The sequence below is a fragment of the Macrosteles quadrilineatus genome, unplaced genomic scaffold (genome assembly GCF_028750875.1).
Source record: "Macrosteles quadrilineatus isolate MER2022 unplaced genomic scaffold, UCM_ALF_1.0 Scaffold_4__1_contigs__length_99947679, whole genome shotgun sequence".
NCBI lineage: Eukaryota > Metazoa > Arthropoda > Insecta > Hemiptera > Cicadellidae > Macrosteles > Macrosteles quadrilineatus.
In genome coordinates, this window is record NW_026542597.1 from 42,710,997 (window position 1) to 42,734,251 (window position 23,255).

At 34.1% G+C, this 23,255-nt stretch overlaps 2 protein-coding genes across 2 annotated transcripts in view; one reads left to right on the forward strand and one right to left on the reverse strand.

The window, feature by feature from the left end:
* Positions 1 to 23,255, forward strand: part of LOC128991335 (neurobeachin-like protein 1) — a 423,043-nt gene that overhangs the window by 173,304 nt on the left and 226,484 nt on the right. The window lies entirely within an intron of this gene.
* Positions 16,965 to 20,087, reverse strand: LOC128992880 (uncharacterized protein K02A2.6-like). The gene has a single exon (XM_054416624.1). The coding sequence runs from the start codon at positions 20,085 to 20,087 to the stop codon at positions 16,965 to 16,967; it is 3,123 nt and encodes a 1,040-aa protein (XP_054272599.1).

The window sequence follows — 23,255 nt, forward strand, 5'->3', positions numbered from 1 at the left end:
GTAAAAAGCTGTATCATAAACAGTGGAAGATAGTGTACACCCTCAGTCGCTAAATAATTGAACACCTCATTAAACAGCTGTTTATGTCCTATAGCGAGACTTAAAACAAAATTAGAGTAATACAATTTGAAAATGTAATTTTATGAGGTTTTTCAGTGGTGCAATGATTTATGTCCATTTAATTGTATTTTTCAAAACTCTGAGAAAAATACATAAAGTTTTACCATTACAGGACAATACGGTCAAGACGTTTAAGCTATTCTTTATGTTGTGACTTGATAGCCCATTTTCCCATTTCAGATTTAAGTGACAACTCAAGTTTAAACAGCCATTTACTGGTGCTCTCAAACTAGCAGGACCGAAAACAAGATCCGGATTTCAGTTTGGTTACATATTTTACATAAAAATATGTTTTATTTTTATTTTACCTTAGTTGTCCTACCGAAATAACATTGTAGACATACCTTACATGGGCAAACTATTTTTATATTTTTTTGCCTATTACGTTTAACAGTCTAGCCTAAAGTTAAATTAATCAAGGTTCTAAAATGTCTGCTATGTTTAATGAAATGGTAATTTCAAAGATAAAGACATTTTTTCACTATGCACAATGTACAATACATGTAGTAGATGGAATTCATTTAAATAGCAAGTTATTACTAAGTTAAGTTATCGGGAGCCTACCAGTAGACCGACAAGATACTTGGTCGTCTGGCCACTAGACCGTCTTTTTTAATTAAATAGATAAATACTGAAAACCAGTACGTCGACAAGTTATTTCATCGTCATTCCAGTTGACCGGCCTGTAAAACTAAATTATTATATACGAGAAACCTACTTGTCGTCAATCGACCCGACCGACTTACCACTTGCTCGTCTTTTAGGTGGGGATAGGGGGCAGAGTGGGAGGAGCTAACCGGGGATTACCCAGGAGTTTGAGGCGCTTCTCGTGGTTGAACCACGTCGCTCGAGGTTAGAAGCCAGTCTTGCCAACTGAAAGTAGCCTAGCTCCGTCGAACACTACACACTCGGCGTGTTTATACAGTCTGGAGTTTAGTTGACGTTGGCGCGCAATTCTAATGGATAGTTTCGTCGTTTCTATAGCAACCGTGAAGTGACCTCGTTCTCGCGCATTCCTCTGCCTTTGTATTATTTAATCTGCTTTGAAAGATAAGACTCGCTTATGTGCATTGACTATTGAATCAAATAACAATATCATTAGGGGGTTTTGATCGTTTGTTTGGATAAAACTACGTACCGTATATTGTAGAATTACATATGTAGTGTGGTAATATGGTGTATATATATATATAATTAATACGCTACATGAAACTTTGTCGGTTGAACTCCTCCGCCATTTCTTAACCGATTTTATCCATTGACATCTCATTGGAAAGAGCGTGTCGCGTAGATTTGCCAACTGGCCTTACATTTTTTACAAAGTCCCTTGGGTTCTGCCCCAGTGGCTTTGAAAGTTCCCATGTTATCCTTATGAAGAACATAATTGTTTACATTTTGATCAGCTGTATAATTTAATTACTGTTATTTATTTTTCAATTCAATGAAACGCATTGAGTAAATTTATTTACTATTTGAGTTTGTGTAAACATAACCCCCAAAACGAAAACGGACCGTGTTAGTATGGTTGTATCTTGAATTTATATATTTATCGTTGCTTTGTGTCGCTATGACAGATCGTGTTAGCATGATTGTAACTTAAATTTGTGCATTTATCGTTGTTTTGTGTAGCTATAATTTGTTTATTTGTTGTTTTTTTCTTTTAAATGCCTCCGACGCGACAACAACGAAACATAGAAAGGAGGCGTACACGTCAGCACCTGACCCTGGACAATCTCAACTAGGCTATTAGGTTACGAATGCGAGCTAACACTACCCCTAAAAGACTTTTCGTTCTCAATTTGACCCTCTATCAATGACATGTGTTGCCTGTACAGCGAGGCATTTTGAGAAGGAGAAAACCAGCCGGAATGCTTAAGGTTTATCAATAACGAAGATCAGGGATTTAGGTAATCAGGGTCTGAGTTACACAATGGTAATATTTGAGTTGACTCTTTTTAAACTCTTTTTAAACTTTGAGTTAAACTTTTTTAAATATGACTGTTATTGGTTTTGAAATAACCCCTGTAATACTTTGCAATTGCTTGAATTTGAGCAACATGTACACTAGTATATATATAGGACCTGTGTATAATTTTGGGTAACATGGAGGTCAATTTACCTTGTGTAGGCCTATATCAAAAAAGTTTAATATCTTAAATTAATCCAAACGATTCATAGTAGCCAACAGGCACAAAGTATTGTAATTATGCAAGATGTTGTAAATTTCAAACATGTGTAACAGTTAAGTTTACTGCAACAGTAGTTCGTTAGGATTGCCTATTTAAGTAAGTTGTTATTAGGTGTATAAGTCGTTCATCAAGCGTCATGAGAAACGAAATCTGTTATAGAAGTGAAAAAATACAGTTAATCAAATGGTGCTGTATATAAAATATCTGCAAATAAAATTAGAGTTTTGTCTGTACACTGTTCAGAATGACATATTTTCCTCCTCGATAAGGGTTTACCTCCTCGCAAGTTATGTCAAAAAAGGTGTAATTGTAATTTTACTAAGAAAATTAAATCCAAAAAAAGGACTGGTTAATAGAACCAGATTAATGGCGAAAGTTATGAATGATGAAGTCTTGAAATTATTACTTGAAGTTCAGCTGGAAAACGAGTGTTCCTCTAAAATTCGTCCTCGAAAAGTTGGTCTTTATCTGCTAGAGCTGCATCCCCTGCTTACAGCATGGGGAATTGTACGTAACAATTTCAAGATGCCGCGCTTTTGATGATCTAAAAATAATGGTTAAAGAACAACGAAACCAAGGTCATTTGGCTAAAGACGTTAGAGTGTTTACAAAAAGACATGGTATGTGAAGAGTTTCTTATTTAACATTTTAAAAGTAAGATAAACATTTTAACTGGTCTGTCAGTCAGTATTCTAAGCCTACTCTGTTAAAACCTTTATTAAAACAGTATTGAGCTTAAGATTTTTATTTACGGTTAGTTAAAAGTTAAGCGCTTAAAATTCTTCCTTTTTTTGTATTGAGAAGTTAAAAGGTAATTAAATTTTTTTAATGATTTTTAAATAGGTACTGTATAGTTAATATTAACTGGAAACAACTAGTCTATACTAGAGTAACAAATTACAAAATACAATACAAAGGAAAAGGGCATTCCTATGAATGCTATTGAGCATTGATTATTTAATGTATTTGGGTTTTATGATGTATTACTAACCAAAGGAATACTTACTAACCAACCGCGATACCAGTGACTTAATAACGGTCAACAGATGTTGGGTATCACGAGCTTAAAGGATCGCTAGACAAAGTTGCCCGAATCGCATGGATGGTAAAATAACTTCTGGCGATGTCTAGAGAGATTGTTATTTAGAACAAATGAAATCCTTTCTATAACATAAATGTCGGCTAATCGTGTGATTCCAAGTACTTTCGCCTGATTTGAAACATATTTCCAAGCCCGTGCCAATATTACTTGTTTCTGTTCGAAAAGGCCATTGCTGTGAGAATATCAGGTAAAACTAACATAGAAACTTGAAAAATATAAATTAACAATAAATTGGCAACATAATAAATATGGAGCATTACTGATATCGCAAGTAAAACAAAAAAGACTTAACTATATAAGTAATCGCAATGGGAAGAGAACGCGGAAGAAAATAATGTCTGTATATGCTGTATATGCTGTGTATGCTAAGATCTGTATAGTCCTTGCCTTATATAATTGACAAATGCTTATATTTGCTCCAAACAAAAAAAATACCAAACCCTTCAAATATTTAAGTTGACGGGAGCGGGACCTACCACTTCTAAAGAACGCCACCGTGTCTGTCATCCCTATTCTCTTACTTAAGAACACCCCTAAAAACCTTCACCGAATAGGTAAGGTACTATCGTAAAAATAACGAGGAACTTATATAAATCAGTTTTAATTTACAATTCTCTGGACGTACATCACTGTGAGAACCGAAGCTTTGGGGAAAGTCCACGGGTGCGGGACTTGCCACTAGGGCGGTCAATATCTTCAAAAGAACGCCACCGCGTCTGCTTTCCCTAACTTAACAACACCCTTATAAGCCCTAAATGAATAGAGACTATCATAAATATGACAAGCACCTTTTACAACTTCTTTCCATTTCCAATCAACCTGACCTGTCCTTCATCGGCGTGAGAACGAAAGTATTGGGGAAGTCCAGAGAAGCCTAGAACTGCGTAGATGAAAGAGAAGCCGCGTTGGATGACCTTGCCACCCCTTCGCATACCTTCATCAGCAATATCTCATAGTGACTTTTTACAACGCAATTTTTGTTGTCAATTTGTCTGATCTGAACAATTTAAATATTTCAAAATTAACTAAGCGAATAGCTGATTATAATTGATTATTTTTATTGGTATTTGTGTAGCCACAATATCCGGATTGAGCGTAGTAAACGAACATCAACCAGGACGTGTTTGATTGATGCGAGCGAGCTCATCTTGAAAATGAAAGAGCATTTGACATTAAACCACAATAGGACCACATGGTATATTGGATTAAAATTTGCACTGGTTATCAGTGTTCGTTGACTTTGGAAATAAGTCAAACGTCACAGTGTCTAATGCTATTCAGCAAACATTCCACATAATTAGTTCCACTATTCGATCAACTTGAAATGCTTACATTTCTTAATAACGCTGCCATTGATTTTTATCGTATTAGCTTATCTAGCCAAAAATGACAAAAGTAAGATATTATCATCATTGTGTCACGCACAGTTTAAATAGACACAGTTTAAATTTCGATCATAGTTAGTTGTAATAAACATTATGAATCGGTATATTTTGGGGTAGGAGTTAAGAATTTTATTTTAGAATTTCAACACAAAAAATCGTTTAAATTATATATTTGATTTTCACCGTAATTTTATCTCTACAGCCTAAACCATACATTTTCGAAAGTTTAAAAATACCATAATCGGATTCCTCACCTATTAAAACATACATTTTGACATACGGATCATGGTATGTCCGATTCGTGGTTTAATTCGATTCGTTACAAATTATTCAATTAAAATGCAATCAAAAACTACTTTCGGCCAGATATTTGGTTGGAATGTGGAATATCTTAGCTATTGTATAAAATTATAGCTTAACTAGTGTACATGTTGATCGAAATCGAGCAATTGCAAAGAAGTACAGGAGTTACATATAAACAAATGACTTGTTAAAAAACTAATAACAGTCATAATTTCCGATGATTTTAAAAGAGTCAACTAAAAGATTATTAACTAATGGAAATACTCACAATTTACATAACAGTCCTATTCCAGTTTAAAGGGTTATTTTTTAACTATCAAACTGCCCATGGACGGGAAATGGTAAGCTTACAATTTAAGTCAAAATAAAAAGTCTGTCAGCTTTTATAATGTACTGTACCTTTTTAGCCAATTTGTAGACAATAAGGTGTAGGCTACAAACTCTACAGAACTCTCATGCTTCCATGGGGAGCAACTAATTATTAATACGAGAGGTCGGCCAGTGGTCGAAACTCGACCAAAATTATGTAATGTACTCACTTCTCTATTTTCACCCCACACTGTAAATACAACATGTGATTGGAGTTTCTTCCATTTGTTTTGATTTTCTGTTTATATTTCGTTGTTATTTCGTCACCAGCATGGCAACGCATAAGATCCATGTTAATTTTTTCAAATTTTTAAACTCATTTTTTGTGCTTATCTTTGAGCCTATTTAAATTTACAAAGGGATTCTGCACACCTACAGGAAAATTGCTTTCTAACGGTATGCGCAGATTTACCCCACGATGCACACAAGCTGAGAAAAAAGGTTTTAAAGAAACATGCTTGCCTATTAATATATAGATAGATTTAATTCCTGACAACAGCTGGAGTTTCAAAACAATGTTTGTTTCCCGTGTTAATCTTATGGAGAAATGCGAAACTTTAAAGGGTCCCAGGGCCTCACTCTCTAATTATTTACCTAAAAAGAAAGTTTCCTGCACAACTTCACGTTACGCTCTTTCCAATGACACCAAAAACATGTCAATCGGTTCAGTAGTTTCGGAGGAATAATTGTCACAAAAATCCTGCTTGCGTATTAAATAAGTACTAGTGTACATGTTGCTCGAAATCGAGCAACTGCAAATTAGTACAGGAGTTTTATAAACAAATAACTTGTTTAAAAACTAATAACAGTCATAATTTCCGATGATTTGAAAAGAGTCAACTAAAAGATTATTAACAACCATAATGGAAATCCTCACAATCCACATACAGTCCTAGTCCAGTTTAAAGGGTTAATTTTTAACAATCAAACTGTCCATTGATGGGAAAAGGTAAGCCGACAATTTAAGTCAACGTAAAAAGGCTGTCAGCTTTAATAAAGTACTGAACCTAAGTTATTTAGCCAATTTGTAGACAATAAGGTGTATGCTACTTTAAACTCTATAGGACAGAGTTAGGAAAAAACTGGCAGAACTCTGAAATGGTGTTATCTAGCATAGGCTTACTCATATGCCAAATCCTTAAAACAATTTCAATAACTAATAACTTATATCGTTGAACACAAACCAACATCCAAAACTATACACTTGTTTAATACAACATAGATAATTTACACATAGACTGTTTCCAATTAACATATGTCCCTCTTCTCATTAATTTTTGCTTAGCAACGGGAATAATCTGTTTCATGATCATTGAAATAGATTTAGGCCCTATAATAATCCATCATAAAGTTTAAGATTAAATAAACCCTAACACATAGTTGTTTTATATATTTTTTTTTTTGATCAGCTGTCTGAAATAGGCATTTGACAGTTCTGGTTGTTTACATTTAAATGTCAAAACAAATTTAAACATTGTGAATTTTCTCATGCTTCCATGGAGACACATATTAATATTTTCTGACAACAGCTGGAGTTTCAAAACAATCTTTGTTTCCCATGTTAATCTTATGGAGAAATACGAAACTTTAAAGGGCCCCAGGGTCTCACTCTCTAATTATTTCCCTAAAAAGAAAGTTTCCTGCACAACTTCACGTTACGCTCTTTCCAATGACACCAAAAACATGTCAATTGGTTCAGTAGTTTAGGAGGAGTAATTGTCACAAAAATCCTGCTTGCGTATTAAATAAGTATAAATAGATAGATGTGACTGTGGACCCAATTTTGTACTAAACACACGCTGTTGTTTGATCTCGAGTAGCCGACCCAGTGTTAGCATCAAGAGGCCAAAAACTAGGAACGTAGCGCCAGCCACGTCCCTTTCACTTTCAGCAATTTTACAACCCTCGCCAACCCTACACATCCAAAGACAGAGAGAGAGAGGGAGAGAGACAGTAAAACAGCTGTCGAAGTCGATCGGGTCGACCTAGCCTCGGTCGTCAACTCGCTTTCTTTTTCTTCGCCTACAAGCGTTTGAATAGGGGCGCGGGAAAACTACTTGTGTGATGCGGCACGCGTAATACCGGAAAAGGCCTTCGGGTAGTTCTAGAGCGCCGCCAGAATTGGGTCGCTGGAGTTGCGTTTTAGTTGCCACTTTACTATTGAAGATTCTTAAGTGGCAAAAGAGTTTATGACGAAATATACCCCCACCGCAACAAACCTGCAGACTAAGCAAATTTCTATTTGCCTGATTGGATTTACACTAAAATGACTTTTTGAAAATATCACAGTTATTCCATATTTAAATGGAATAAGTTTAACAAGTACTTAGGTTTGCTGCAACAGGGAGGGTAAAAGTGTGTTTTTTTTTTGTAAAATAATAACCTTTTATAAATAAATAAATGATTTTTTTCTAATTTAATGCAAATATTTTCATAAACAAGAAAACTACTACGGTTTACTTATTCCCTGGTGTGAGTGAGGGTATACATTCAACTCTAGAAAATACGCTGGTCAACGAACGACAAAGAGCCGCCGATGTCTAGAGTTTCCTTGGATGAGTGGCCGACCGACCGGTGGTCATAGGGTGACGACACAAAGGGGGTGGTAGGCGGGTATCCGTGTCGGCCAGTGAGTCAGTGTTACCGGTGTTACTTCAAAGATGAATTATTGCCCTCGGGGAATCCCGAGGTAGGCGCGGCGCCGCCAGCTCGACACTTGTTTCGGTCACTGGTCTTGGTTGATTGTTTCGTTTTCGTTTTACTATCTTTTGATACTTTTACATAAACGATATAGCCATGATATATTACTAATGAAAATTCAATAAGTACATTGCACACTATAAAAAAAAACTTACATATAGGATAGTTCATGTAAACAGTTGTTGCTTAAATCGTTTGGAACTCTGGCCACGTCTATATTCTTCATTAGAGTGAACTTAACTGCAGGCTATTCAATAGACTGAAAAAAAACTGTGAATGATTTTATGTACTTGGTTTTTTTTTATAATTATAGCAAAAGCTACCAATCTTTGTCATCCGCGTCATAATTCTTGAGCTAACTACTTCTGCAGTGATATACCTTACACGTCACAAAACTGTATTAACCCTAGATCCAGTACCTCTGCTCCAACTAGTATTATAACATTGCCGTCCAGGAATCTTTGAACATATAGTTTGACAATAATTGCATGGATAGTACAGCCGTTTCAACAAGGATTTATTTACTATATGTTCTTAAAACTGAAATAAATTAGAAATACTATTAAAATAAATTAAGTTAATTAATTTGATGTGAATTTAGCTTTAGTTTACAACACTCATACAAGTTCATAAACATAAACCAAATACAATTTTTTTTAATAGAAACGATTTGCAGGGTCGTCCAGATGAACTTGGAAATAGTACCATAGATAAAAGGAGTAGACATACTCTGTCATACATACATGTCTATACTCCTTTTATCTATGATAGTTCATTAGAAAATCTGAATATACAGTAGTGCCGTGCATTTGAAGTACTTACTCAGAACACAGACTTACTTGAGGACAGTTAAACAATAAAACGCAACAACGCAAACAATAAAATCCACGGAAGTAAAGACTACATTATTTAGTAAAAAAAAAACAAGGATGCGTCAGTTAGGGCCAGTTAGACAATTGAAGTACACAGAATTGAATCACCATAGTATTGTCCACGCAACAACGTGAGAGGATAAAACATGTACTTCTTCAATTATAATTACATGTTTCTGTGTAAAACCGAAGACGTCTACAGACTTTACTAAGAAAAACTTCTCCCCGGTAACACAGGCAATGGGAATTCCTTCTAGACAAGGTTTTCAATAGGCCTACAACAAAATCATAAAACAAAAGATGTTTCTCAGGCTAAGTAGCACACTGTGCACTTCAGCAAATAAATAGTTTACCGAGATAACTATTGCTTACCAAGACAGCAGTGTCATTTAAGGAGAAATAGTACAAACTAATGTCACCAAAAGTCTAAATTCATTCTTTATTTTATTTTTTTAAGAGAGGGAAAAATAGACAACAAAGCTTTAAATAACCGGTATTATCAATTTGTATTTATCTCTCAATTGAATAAATGTAACGGTAGTTACCTCACCACTGTTAACAATATTTGACCCTCCTATTACATAAATATGTTAGTTAATTTAATATTCAAACTCGTGTACATGTTGCTCGAATTCGAGCAATTTCAAAGTAATACAGAATTTATTTCAAAACGAAAAAAAGTAATAATCAATGAGTTTAAAAGAGTCAACTCAAAGATCACCAGTGTGTAACTGCTGGAGATACTCACGATGTATATACAGTAATCAACATTTCCTGTAAATATTTTATCATATTTCATAAATTGGTATTGCTTTTTAATGTTTCTACAAATGTTTCCTGACTTATAGCTGCATAAGGTTGTCCATGTTTATCTTATTTATTGATAAACCTATGTATGGCACCACCCTTGTCGCCAGCAGTAAGTTTACAAATTTCAGTAATTTTTTAATAAAGATAAACACTTTTTTGATCATATTAAGGACTTCCTGTTGTCTGTAACAATTTTATTTGTTCAATCGGCGTATTTTTATTTATTTAGCTAAATAAAACATTTATTTCATTGAAGTAAACTAATATAGGCCTAGGCCTATTTATATTCACTGTACTGTGTATAACAAAATATCGATTGAGAAACAAACAATTACACGTAATAAGAACCTCGCTAGTCCGCTGCATTGTGATAGCTGAAAATCGTCGGAATGAAAACCGCCGCTACAAGATACAGAAGTTGGTACGCCTGCAGTGCCCTCCACAGCTGCGCGCGCCGCTGGCACTGCCGCTCAACACATCCCCACCTAAAAGACGAGCAAGTGGTAAGTCGGTCGGGAGGATTGACGACAAGTTGGTTTCTCGTATATAATAATTTAGATTTACAGGCCGGTCAACTGGACTGACGATGAAATAACTTGTCGACGTACTGGTTTTCAGTATTTATCTATTTAATTAAAAAAGACGGTCTAGTGGCAAGACGACCAAGTATCTTGTCGGTCAACTGGTGGCCCCCCAAGTTATCACTGTCAAATATATGATCAAAAAGCATATTAGGCGCAATGTGCAATAAATGAAACATATGACAACCTGCTTTAAAATAAATAGTAAAATAAACCAAGCACATATTAAAAAGAAAACATAGAACTGGTGCTCTGCGCAATCCACAGCGGGAACATAGAGTAGCCTATACCTGATCTTTGTTTACTTAGCGCCCTTTATTAAAACAGAATATATTCGTTGGTTTATACTAAACCTAAAATTAAGTTTATGTTTAGGCGTAAAATTAAGTTAAAAGTTGAATGTAAACTGTGTTTTAGACTTCAAGAAAATTCCAGAATTTTTTAAAATGTAAATACAAGTATGCTCTTTTTTGGTCTGTGTAAGTATCAGACGCAGCTGACTATTAAACTTTATTACTAATTGTAAATCAGAAACCGTGAAATAGAACATCACAAACATACATTGGCTGTTTATAGGTAAGTTACACAAACAGTTAGTCACAGATCCTATTTATTTATATCTATATTTATTATTATCCTATCCTATATATTAATAGGAAAGCATGCAAGCATGTTAAAACCTTTTTTTACAGCTCGTGTGCATCGCAGGGAAAATCTACGCATACTGTTAAAATTATATTTTCCTGTATATGTTCAGAATCCCTCTATAAATAATAAGCACTAATAATAAGTCTTATTAATAGCTTACTAATAATAGGCTATTTATTAGGCTTAGTTTACTAATAATAATTAAGCTCTATAGAGCAAAAATAAGCACAAAAAATAATTTATTATTTAAAAAAATTAACATGGGTCTTATGGGCTGCCATGATTGGTAATAAATTAACAATGAAATGTAAACGGAAATTCTAAACAAATGGAAGAAATTCCAATAGCATGTTTTATTTACAGCGTGGAGTGAAAATAGAGAGTTCTGTAGATTAAATATTTTTGGCTGAGTGTTCAACCACTGGATGACCTCTAGTAGGTATTTAACCTATACATATATTACTATCTATTATGACGGTTGTCAGATTAATTTCAACAATACCAGCCAATAGTATAGGAATAAAACTGTGCTCTGAAAAACCTTACAGGTTACTTATAAAAATATATTGCGTTAAATGTTAGCCTATAAACTGCACTTTAGTGGTAAAAAAATAAATAAATCCATGTTACAAAGTTCAACGTAGAAACACAATTAATTATTTTGTGTTGTGAAGTTAGACGTATCGTTACCCCAAAGGAAATTTCGTTTTTCTAATTGTTTAGCTTCCATGCCAATCATTATCGTCAAGAAAAGCCTTATTCTCCAACTTGTTAGTGTCATACTGGTACTGTTGTATCTCATTTCTACAACTTGCATTCCTCCAAGAATTAAGGCGTTGATTAACAGTGCATAAACGGTCATTCTAAAGTAAACTGGAATGATCTACTTCTTTTAGAGATTTGTTAAGTTCAGTCTAATTCATTTAGCTGTAGAACGAAATACTACGGACGTGTTTGAATCTAACACTAAAAACTGTTTATGCCCTGTTTTATGTCGTTTAGTAAATACAATTTATGTAAATACAATTTAAAATTTTGTGGTCGTTAAATTTCGTTTAATACAATTTATAGAATTAAAAATATTGGAGATAATAATTATTTTCAGTTATGTTTTACGTATGCTGCTTGGACTATTAATGTAAGAAGACTGTATTACGATTCCTCGAAGGAAAAGAATTTTTTTATTCGCTGAACAAATATACAGTATGGCACTTGTAAAGTATTAAATTGTATTTTTCTTATTATTGCAAAGTATTAATTCATACGAATATACAGTAAATACACATGGCTGTCTTAAATTTTAAAGAGTCATCTAATTCCCAAACATCGATATAATTAATTATAACTTCTTGATCAGGCTTCGTACATGTTATTAAATTACATGAAATCTAAAAAAACTATAAATAACACTTGTAATTCGAAAATATAGGTTGAGCGTTTAGTGAATTCCACTTATTTAATGCATGGGCACAACAAGCTGTGCTTTGTTATTGAACGATAAAAAGAGATCAAAATGTTATGCGTTGTTTGAATGTTTCCCCTTATGTATCCTAATTAACTTTCACTCCAAGTCCAAACAAACAATAATTGGGTGAACTGGTTTTGGGTTGAAATTATCAATCTCACACTAATAATGTCACTAATGCAGTGAAAGGTAAGTAAGGAAACTCATAAATTCGGAGTCAGTTTTTTGCTATTTGACGACTGGAGAGGTGATCTATTTAATTGAATCGCTTCATGCTGGGGTGTTTATAAGCTTGGGCTAGTTCTAAGCTAGAGTCATTCACACCTTCTGTGTTGACTGTATAAGTACGTAAACCTCATAATATCTTGCTTCATTTGAAATTGTTTTTCTTTTCAGCAGTTTTTGTTTTCTCACCTATACATAGTACTCGTTTATGGGGAAGTTTGACATTTGGGTGTCATTTTTTATTTAAAACTTTGATTTCCAATGGCGATTTGCCCCATTAAAACCCATTAAATAACAGAAACATGGGATTCTCACCAAAATATCAAATGACTTTGATTAACATTGTTTATACATATTATGGTCATTTTAACTCTAAACAAAATGGTATAATTTATTTAGGCCGATATACTTAATTTATATATATATATATATATATATAGATACAAAGCTTCACATAACTAATTTTTACCACATAAAAAAAGGGTAAACCATAAAAACTGATCCATCATATTATTTTTAAAACCATTAAAATTCCGTCGAAAAGCCCCAATCAGGATCAAATACGTAACAAAGAGAATAAAAAAATTGGCCTACAAAAGATAAAATGTGAACGTTGTAATGAAATATTTCACAAAAAATATTTTGATAGCATTGACTACGAGGAACCAATACCAATTAATATGTATAAAGACGGTATTAAGTTCGGTAAAGGTGTTGCCAAATAACTGAAACTAGGCCTATCATGAGCAATTTTAAGGATTTTAATTTTACTTACTGTATAATTTTTATTTTTTCTTCTATATACTATAATATGGTTAGGCATACATCACGTAAGACAACAAAGACCTCCTTAGGACGCTTAAAATGTAATATTTGTAGACTCTTTATAGGTGCCAATAACTGTGCCAAGATGTGACAATAGCTATGGTTGATGGTGCCACTAACTATGATTTTTGTATTTTTTAACATTTTCATTTTTTAATAAACTTAAGTAATGATATATATATTTTCTTTATACATCCCAGTATTCTCAGTACATTCTGCTACATGATTAAAAAAACGTAGATATTAAAAAAGGTATTGCAAAGGAGCTGTGGTAGATTTCTCCGAAGCTTACCGTTAAGGTGCCAATAACTGTAGCATTTACCCTATAAAGTCAGTAACTGCAATTTTTATGAAGTTTTTAGCCTTCTTGAATGTGTGTGCTTTCAACATTTTTTATTGTCACATACTTTACCAAAATCAAATATCCTTTACTAAATACGTTAGCTCAGTGGGAGCTTCAGTGCCGTAGGTTGATAAGACAGACTTAGGTTGGAGACCGTCCTTATGCACTAAATTATCACTGTGGTCAACTCTGGTTTGACCTTGTGACCTTTACGGTATGCTAAGTCACCGTCCTTGGTCTACCGTACGAATCGGTAGTCTATTGTTTGGAACAGACACGTATTTATCATAAACTCGCTTGTTCCATTTAATTTTCCTCTCTGCCAGGGTTATTAGTTTTGCTTTTACGGATTAATTAGTTATGATTTCCTAAAGCAAATCCCTTCTGGGATTTCCGAACGCGTTTTTAGTCAGCACAAAGAAAAAATGTAACGACACATTAACCTGAATGAAAACTATGGTTAGGATCCACTTAAATCTAATCACAGACCACATGATCTATAACCATTAATGACCGAAAGATATTAGGCTGAATCAAAGCAAACCATGCAGAGTACAATGATTAAAACTGCACAGAGAACCGTAGTAGTGCAGTAAAAATAAGAGAAAAATTCCATAAACCTAAAAAAAATTAGCACAACCGGGGAATTTGGTACAGATGTTGGGTGTACCTTCCTTTTGGACATACTAAAAGTCCCCTAAAATTGGAGCTGTGCTACGGCCGCCATATTGGAAAATGGCGGCATATTTCTGTATTTTTTGCTATAGTGACTTTATTATTAGAGATACAGGAAAAAGCTAAATATACAAAATGTAGGTCATCTAAAAATACACATTTTTTGTATTTACCATCTTTCTCTAAACCCAACGGTTTTTGAGTTATTTGTTATTAAGTATATTTTAGTTTTTTCTATTTATCAAAAATAGGTGAAACACATGGAAATTGACCGTTACTTTCAAGGATTATGATAATTTATCCCATTTAGTTAAATAGTGTCATACCATAAAATCTTAAAATTTTAGCTTATTTTATGAGTAAAACAACTCTGCCTCAGCAAACCTGCAGACTCAGCAAATTTCCATTTGATTGGATGTTTTATTAATTGTATTTAAATAAAATTAGATTCAACAGGTACCTAGGTTTGCTGCTACAGGTAGGTTATTTTAGTGTGTTTTCTTTTAGTAAAATATCAATAACTTAGTATAAAATAATTAATTTTCCAAGTTTGATCACAATAAATCTATAAACAAACAAACTGCAACAGTTAACTAATTCATAATAATAGCATGGTAGCTTAAGATTTACAATTTACAAATTTAAATATACAAATTTTGGTTGTGTTTACTAAAAATATGGCGATTATTCATCACGTTTCGAATACTAACCAAAGGGGTTTTCAAAAGGAGATGAAGCAAGTAATTTAAGTACTGTAATATTAACTCGTACCAAGTATCGGAAATATTGTATGCAGTGAGGTAATCAACCATATTTTGTAAACTACGCAATAGTCATATTAATATTGTATACTTATTTTTACCCAATAAATAAATTAACATTTACACAATTAACATTAACAATTAGTGGCACTACCACTATCACTCTGATATCAACTAAGTGGGATGAATAATTGTCGTAAACCTTGAAAGTAACCGTCGATTGCGATGGGTTTCACCGATTTTTGATATATAAAACTAACTATACTATACCATACTTAATTAGTCACCAACATGAACTAGACACGAAAAACACCCTTCCAAATTTACAATGGGATGTCAAGTATAGTTAGTTAGTGTGGTGATGCCATCAAAATACTAAAATGTTAACTATTAAATGGGTAAAAAATGAAGATAAAATATTAATATGACTATTGCGTACTTTACAAAATATGGTAGATTACCTTACTGCATACAATATTTTCGGTGCTTGGTACGAATTAATATTACTTAAATAACAGGCTCCATTTCCCTTTTGAAAACCCATTTGGTTATAATATTCTAATCGTGACGAATAATCGCCATCTTTTTGGTAAACAAAACCAAAATTTTTATATTCAAATTTGTTTATTGTAAATTTAAAACTCCCATGCTATTCTTATGAATTAGTTAACTGTTGCAGTTTGCTTGTTTATAGATATATTTTGATCAAACTTGGAAAATTAGTTATTTTATAGTAAGGTATTGATATTTTACTAAAAGAAAACACACTAAAATAACCTACCTGTAGCAGCAAACCTAGATACCTGTTGAATCTAATTTTATTTAACTACAATTAATAAAACATCCAATCAAAATGGAAATTTGCTGAGTCTGCAGGTTTGCTGAGGCAGAGTTGTTTTACTCATAAAATAAGCAAAAATTTTAAGATTTTATAGTATGACACTATTTAACTAAATGGGATAAATTATCATAATCCTTGAAAGTAACGGTCAATTTCCATGTGTTTCACCTATTTTTGATAAATAGAAAAAACTAAAATATACTTAATAACAAATAACTCAAAAACCGTTGGGTTTAGAGAAAGATGGTAAATACAAAAAATGTGTATTTTTAGATGACCTACATTTTGTACGTTTAGCTTTTTCCTGTATCTCTAATAATAAAGTCACTATAGCGAAAAATACAGAAATATGCCGCCATTTTCCAATATGGCGGCTGTAGCACAGCTTCAATTTTAGGGGACTTTTAGTATGTTCAAAAAGAAGGTACACCCAACATCTGTACCAAATTCCATGGTTGTGCTAATTTTTTTTGGGTCAAAACATATTTTTACTGTACTATAGGTAAAACGACAGTTTAAACACCAATGACAATAATTTTACTGGTTACAATAATGGTTTGGTTTATTTAGAAACTGTTCTATTTCTTATTTAATTAAAAATTAAAAGATCAAAAGAAACTAAACTGTTTTAATGAAGACACTAATACAAGACAATATTATTAAAGAAAAGTAAATAAAATCATATGGTTAAATATTAATTCAATAACCATAGAGGTTAAACATCTTTCCCTTTGAGTTTCTTTTCAGAGTTTAGTCAGGAAAACGTTTCGTAGGTCTTATAATTCTGCCTCTTGATGATTGTTTTATTGCAGCTTCTTGATTGGGAGTAGTTGATCGTGAAAAAGGTTTACTTTTATCTTGAGTTATTCTAGATGGTGTAGTAGTTGTTCTTTCAGCAGTATTTGATAGGGAAGAGTTGTTTTGAGTAACAGTAGTAAATGGCAGAGGATCTGACGTTGTATCTTTGATGGATAAAGGAATAGGATTGTTCGGTTTGGTTGTATTACCTTTGTAAGGCAAAAGGTGGTGTCGATTCCTTCTCAACGTAGTGTTTCCTGTCTTAACCCAGTATGACCTTGGCTCTTGTCCTAAGCTGATAATAATACCCTCTCTTTTTAGGTCTTGGATCCATACTTTTTTACCTACAGGCAGCGATGGAAGTTCTTTTGTAGCGTAGCGCCTATCGTAGTTTCTCTTGTAAGATGCTTTGTAAGTATCTTCTTTTTCCTTTAGTTGAGAGAGATCGGGTTTGATTTCAAGTTTTTTAGGTAAAACAGGCAGGTTATCTCGCAGTGATCTGTTGTATATTAGCTGAGCAGGACTGTATCCACTTGTGGATAGAGGTGTATTGCGGTAGGTTAGGAGGGCTAAATATGGGTCGTCTTTGTTTTTCTTTAGTACACTCTTCGCTATTTTGACTGCAGCTTCAGCTGCACCGTTACTTTGGTGGTAGCTTGGACTGCTCGTCACAAGTTTAAAGTTATAGCTTTGAGCAAACTTTTTGAATTCAGAGTTTTCAAGACCAGTGTATCTGGTAGCAAACTGTGTACCACAATCAGATCGTAGCTCAATTGGTATACCGTGACGGCAGAATACAGATTTGCATTTTTCGATTATTTCAGCAGTTGACAGGTTCTTTAATGTAGCTATTTCAAAATAACGTGAAAAACAGTCAGTGATTACTACGAACCATGTTCCTTCAAGTTTAAAGAGATCAATCGCTGCCTTTTCCCAAGGACGAGATGGAAGCTCACTGGGCAAAAGGGGTTCATGATGTTGTGTTCTATGTTCAGTACATTTGGGACAATCATTAACAAATTTCTCAATGTCAAGTGACATTCCTGGCCACCACATACTATTGTTGGCTCTAAGTCGACATTTCGTTATGCCTAGATGGCCTGTATGTATTCTTGTCAACATTTCTTGTCTAAGAGTTGTCGGGATTATGAGACGTTCTCCTCTAAGCAATAGTCCGTCACAAAAAGAGATTTCATCCCGAACTGTGAAGTATGGCTTAAGATTATCGGGAATCTTAGTTTTATCAGGCCATTCAGTTGAGCAGTAAGATTTAATTACCCTGAGTTCTGAGCTAGCCCGCTGTGCCGATGCAATTCTATCAAGAACCATGTCAGTTACATAGGCAATGTTTCTTGTTACTGTGTGGATGGCCAGTTCAACTTCCTCATCTAAATCATAACTCTCATTAGCTGCTACAGGACTTCTTGAGAGACAATCAGCAGTGGCTAAATGTTTGCCAGGAGTGTATGTCACATTGTAGGAATATCTCATCAGACGAAGTCTTAGTCTTTGAAGACGGGGAGTCATATCATTGATCTCTTTAGTAGTCAAAATACTTACCAAAGGTTTGTGATCTGTTTCTAGCGTGATGTGCTTGCCCACAATGTAGTCTTTAAACTTGTCACAGCTCCATGTTAATGATAGAGCTTCTCGTTCAATGTTAGAGTAGTTTCGTTCGGTTTCGCTCAGAGTGCGTGAAATATAAGAAATAGGCTTCCAATTCCCATCTGATTGTTGTTGTAAAAGTACTCCACCCAGGCCTTGTGTAGAAGAGTCAGCAGAAATCATAGTCGGTTTATTTTTATCATAGAATGCAAGTTGAGGTGGAGAAGCCAATAATTCTTTCAATTCATCGAATGCTTTTTGTTGTTCACAACCCCAACACCATTCGTTTTTTCTACTTAGTAGGTCGGTAATGGGTTTTAGTAACCGGCTTTTGTTAGGTATGTATTTGCCAATGAAGTTCACCATACCAAGTAACCTTTGAACTCCTAAAATATCTGTTGGAGGAGCCATTTTTCGTATAGCTTCGACTTTGGTCTCATCGACTTTGATTCCTGATTCAGATAAATGGTGACCTAAGTAGGTTAGCGAGGTTTGAGAGAACAAGCATTTGTCTTTGTTTAGGGTGAAGCCAGCACATTCAAGTTTGGTAAGTACTTCTTCTAAGAAATAGTCATGTTCTTGTTGAGTTTTCCCCCAAACAATTATGTCGTCCATATGCGCAAGTGCATTCATTTGACCTTTAAGGGTTCGATTCACGCATTCTTGGAACACTTCTGGTGCAGATGTTATTCCAAAGGGTAGTTTCAGAAATTTAAAACGTCCAAACGGTGTCAGGAACGTTGTCAAATCTTGGGATTCTTCGTCCAATGTGATCTGCCAGAATCCGTTATTAGCATCCAATTTAGAATAGCATTTTGCTTCTGAGATTTGGGCAAGTGTTATGTCGATAGGTTGAATAGGATAGTATCTTCGTTTGACGCATCTGTTTAATTTAGTAAGATCTACACAAATGCGAACTTTGTTAGAGTCCTTCTTTGGCACAACAACCATTGGAGAGCACCAGTCTGTGGCATGGTGTACCTCAGCGACCACCCCCATTGACACCATTCTTTCAAGCTCTTCTTTAGTAGATTCCCAAAGAGGAAGAGGAATCCGACGAGGCGTGTTGATTGCAAATGGATTGGCGTTATTTTTCAGTTCTACTTTGTATTTGACATCAATGGAACCTAAGCCTTCAAACAGTTTGGGGTGTCTGTCATACCAGTCATTACTGGATGGCTGTATTTCGTTGATTCGAGCAAGTAACTGCAAACTTGTTATTGCAGGTTTACCTAGAAGTGGCTGGGAAGTGCCCTTAGAAACATATATAGTCTCATAACATGTTTTGTGATTATGTGATAATTTTACAGTAGCAGTTCCTAAAATTGACAGAGCTTTACCATTTGCGCCACTAAATGTTTTGGATGTGGGAGTGAGCCTGATTTTCTTATTCAGTTTAATGTCGGAAGGCAAAATCGTTACGTCTGCTCCTGTATCAATTTTGAAAAGAACATCATCACTGTCATTCATATTTAACACTACAGACCATGGATCATCACGCAAGTTTTTTCCTACAATGCCAATGAATGTTTGAGGGTCTATGTACTGAGAGCAAACATTTTCAATGGGTGTTTCAAGGTCAGTATCATCATATTCAATTTGACTGACTTTGTTTGATTTGCAAACATTTGGAAAATGACCAACTTTTTTACAAAACCCACATTTGTATTGTTTAGCTGGACAGTTGAATCTTTTGTGTAAAACTGTCGAACCACACCAAAAACATCTCTTTTCGACATGGGACAGGCTTTTATTGTCATTAATCCGCTTAAAATTTTGATCATTGTTTGATTTATTGGGAATAATGTTTGTCTTAATTAAATGTTGAGTATTTTTATTTATTAATGCTATGTCAGTCAAGTTAAGAGTTTGTTTCTGTCTTGATAGTTCTTCAGATCTACGGATAGTGTTTATAGCTGTGTTTAGTTTTAATTCGGGTTCAAGTTGAAGACGATCACTTAGTGTTTCGTCCCGCATACCAATAATCAAAACCATCAGAATCATCTCCTCTTCAATTTGACCCCAATCACAGTTTTTTGCATGATTGTGAAGGTCTGTGATAAAGTTCTCAATCGGCATGGAACCTTGTGTAAGTTTTAGAAACCTAGCCCGTTCAAAAATTAAGTTCTTTTTAGGAAGGAAATGATCGTCAAACTTCTGTATAACAGCTTTGAAATTAGATTTGTCATTGTCATTTAAACTGAATGAATTAAGTATGTCCTCTCCCTTTTCCCCCATACAGTAGATAAGCATGTCAATCTGATGCTTTCCAGAATGTAGAGCTAAATTACTAAGGGAATAATACCTCTCAAAACGAGTCTTCCATGTCTTCCAGTCGTGAGGATTGAAGGAAAAGGCTTCAGGAGGCTTAATGTTTAGGGATACGGGTTCTTCATTCGACTGCGCCATGTTCTATTTCTTATTTAATTAAAAATTAAAAGATCAAAAGAAACTAAACTGTTTTAATGAAGACACTAATACAAGACAATATTATTAAAGAAAAGTAAATAAAATCATATGGTTAAATATTAATTCAATAACCATAGAGGTTAAACAGAAACTACGCGCAATCTCTTATTCTCTTACTATGTATGCTTTCTAGATTATGTGATTGGATTGTGCAGATATAAAGATAATACAATATGAGGTGATTTGTCTCATAGTTACACGATCAGTTGTTGAAAAGTGTTCATCATTAACATGATACAGTGCACATCCCAAACGGCTGCTTGGACTTTCAGACCACTTTTATTACGCTTTGTTCACAAGTTCAAATTAAGTACTTATTCACTAAGCTCTGCTTGGAATTGTAACGTCATAAAACGTAACAGTGAGGCTGCTTACCTTTCTTAAAACATAGTCAAGGTATTCAAAAGTGCTTTTTCGTATTATTTTATGGGTTCTGCCCTGCTGGTCGCGTGGGATGCTTGGTTTTTGATTTACAACAAACATTTCCCTACAATTGTATTTAAGTCACAAGTTTTTTTCCAAAATTACAAAATACATTGTATTGGAAAAGTTACAATAGTGAAAACTGGCTATTGTAACTATTGTATCCTCTCTTGATCAAGGTAATAATATGTACAAAAGACTACTTGACTAAATAACTTGACTTTTGGTTTAATCTATCAAGAATCACTAACTTCATGTCAACCGAGAAATCTTGCACTCTCTATCATTCCTTTTCAACTAAAATTTCTCGACCGTATTAGTAAGTTTTGATCTTTTCACTGCATTACTTTAAATGTGTTAACTTTCATCAGTTAAATGTTATATTATGTCAAATTGAAGATTAGTGATGAAATATAAAAATACGGTTCATGTTAAAAGTTTCCAGTTTTCAACTTTTTCTAGGGTCATAATTAGAATTTCCTAAACGATTAACTTATTTTCCAAGTTTTATGTACAGTAGTTTGGTTTAATTTATGCACCTACAACCATAACATTAGAGTCTAAATAGCATCTTAAACAAAAAGACTATACACGTCTGTTTGTCTTCCTTTTGGGGAGAAAATTACAGCACTATCACTTAGCGAAAACGTATTCAAACCTAAATTTCCTTCATAAAGGAAAATTAACCTTAAACCCCATGTGTGCGATTGTGATTTGTATCATAGTCTAGCAACTGAGCAGCCACAAACTGAGGGTCATTAGTAACGTTATGGAAATATTACAGTACATAATAGGTCTATGTACACCATTGTTAGCTGCACAAGTTATTACTTAAATGGTAGAAACATGAGATTAAAAAAAAACTTATCGAATGACTTTTGTATTAACCTAAAATATTAAGCTCGTAATGGGCTTCCACAAACATTGACTAAAGATTCAGCAGCGACTGCATGAATATCTTGGTTTGTTTACCCTTATCATCTTCAAAAGGTGTTAAATGAAAGTTTAATGGCTTTGAAAATTGATAAATTAAAACTCGAATTAAATTTTATTTATTCGATCGTTTTCAAATAATGTAATCCAACGTTCCTAAGAGAGATGGAAAGAGTTGTATATTTAAAAATCATTTGCATTGACATTCAAGCTTAGACGTTCTTTTAACTAAAAATCACAAAAATGTATTGAGTAACTCGGGGCAAGAGTACGCACAGGCTAAGAGTACGCAGAGCGGAAATTTGTACTTTGCGCTTGAGCTTGGTACCACTAAGTCTCATCCGGTGCAAGACAGTACCCTCGCTATTCCTCCCTAGTTTGATTTTACCATTCTCTCTGTTTATTGATCTCACCATGAGGTAAGATATTTTTACCGTTATTTTGAGCCAATATTTAAGTACTGTATTTGGGAATTAATATACGTTATTCAATTAATTAATTCAATCGTTTCAACCTTATATACATGTAGTTTAAATGTTCATTTAATGCTCTACTTAATGCCATGTTAGTTTAGTTCCATTAATGGCCACAGCGAGCAGCAGCTCATTACATGTAAAAGCTTTGAATGTGGGATAAGAGTTCGCATTGCCGTTGGGGCAAGAGTTCGCATGACCCAAACATGTTATTTCAGTGTTCACACTTTGTCGAAAAAATCCAAAGATAAATAAACAATCAATAACCAAGGACCATTAAGTACCAAAATTATCTGTCCAGAGGAACCGCCAGAGGAGGACTGGATTCAATGCACTTCAT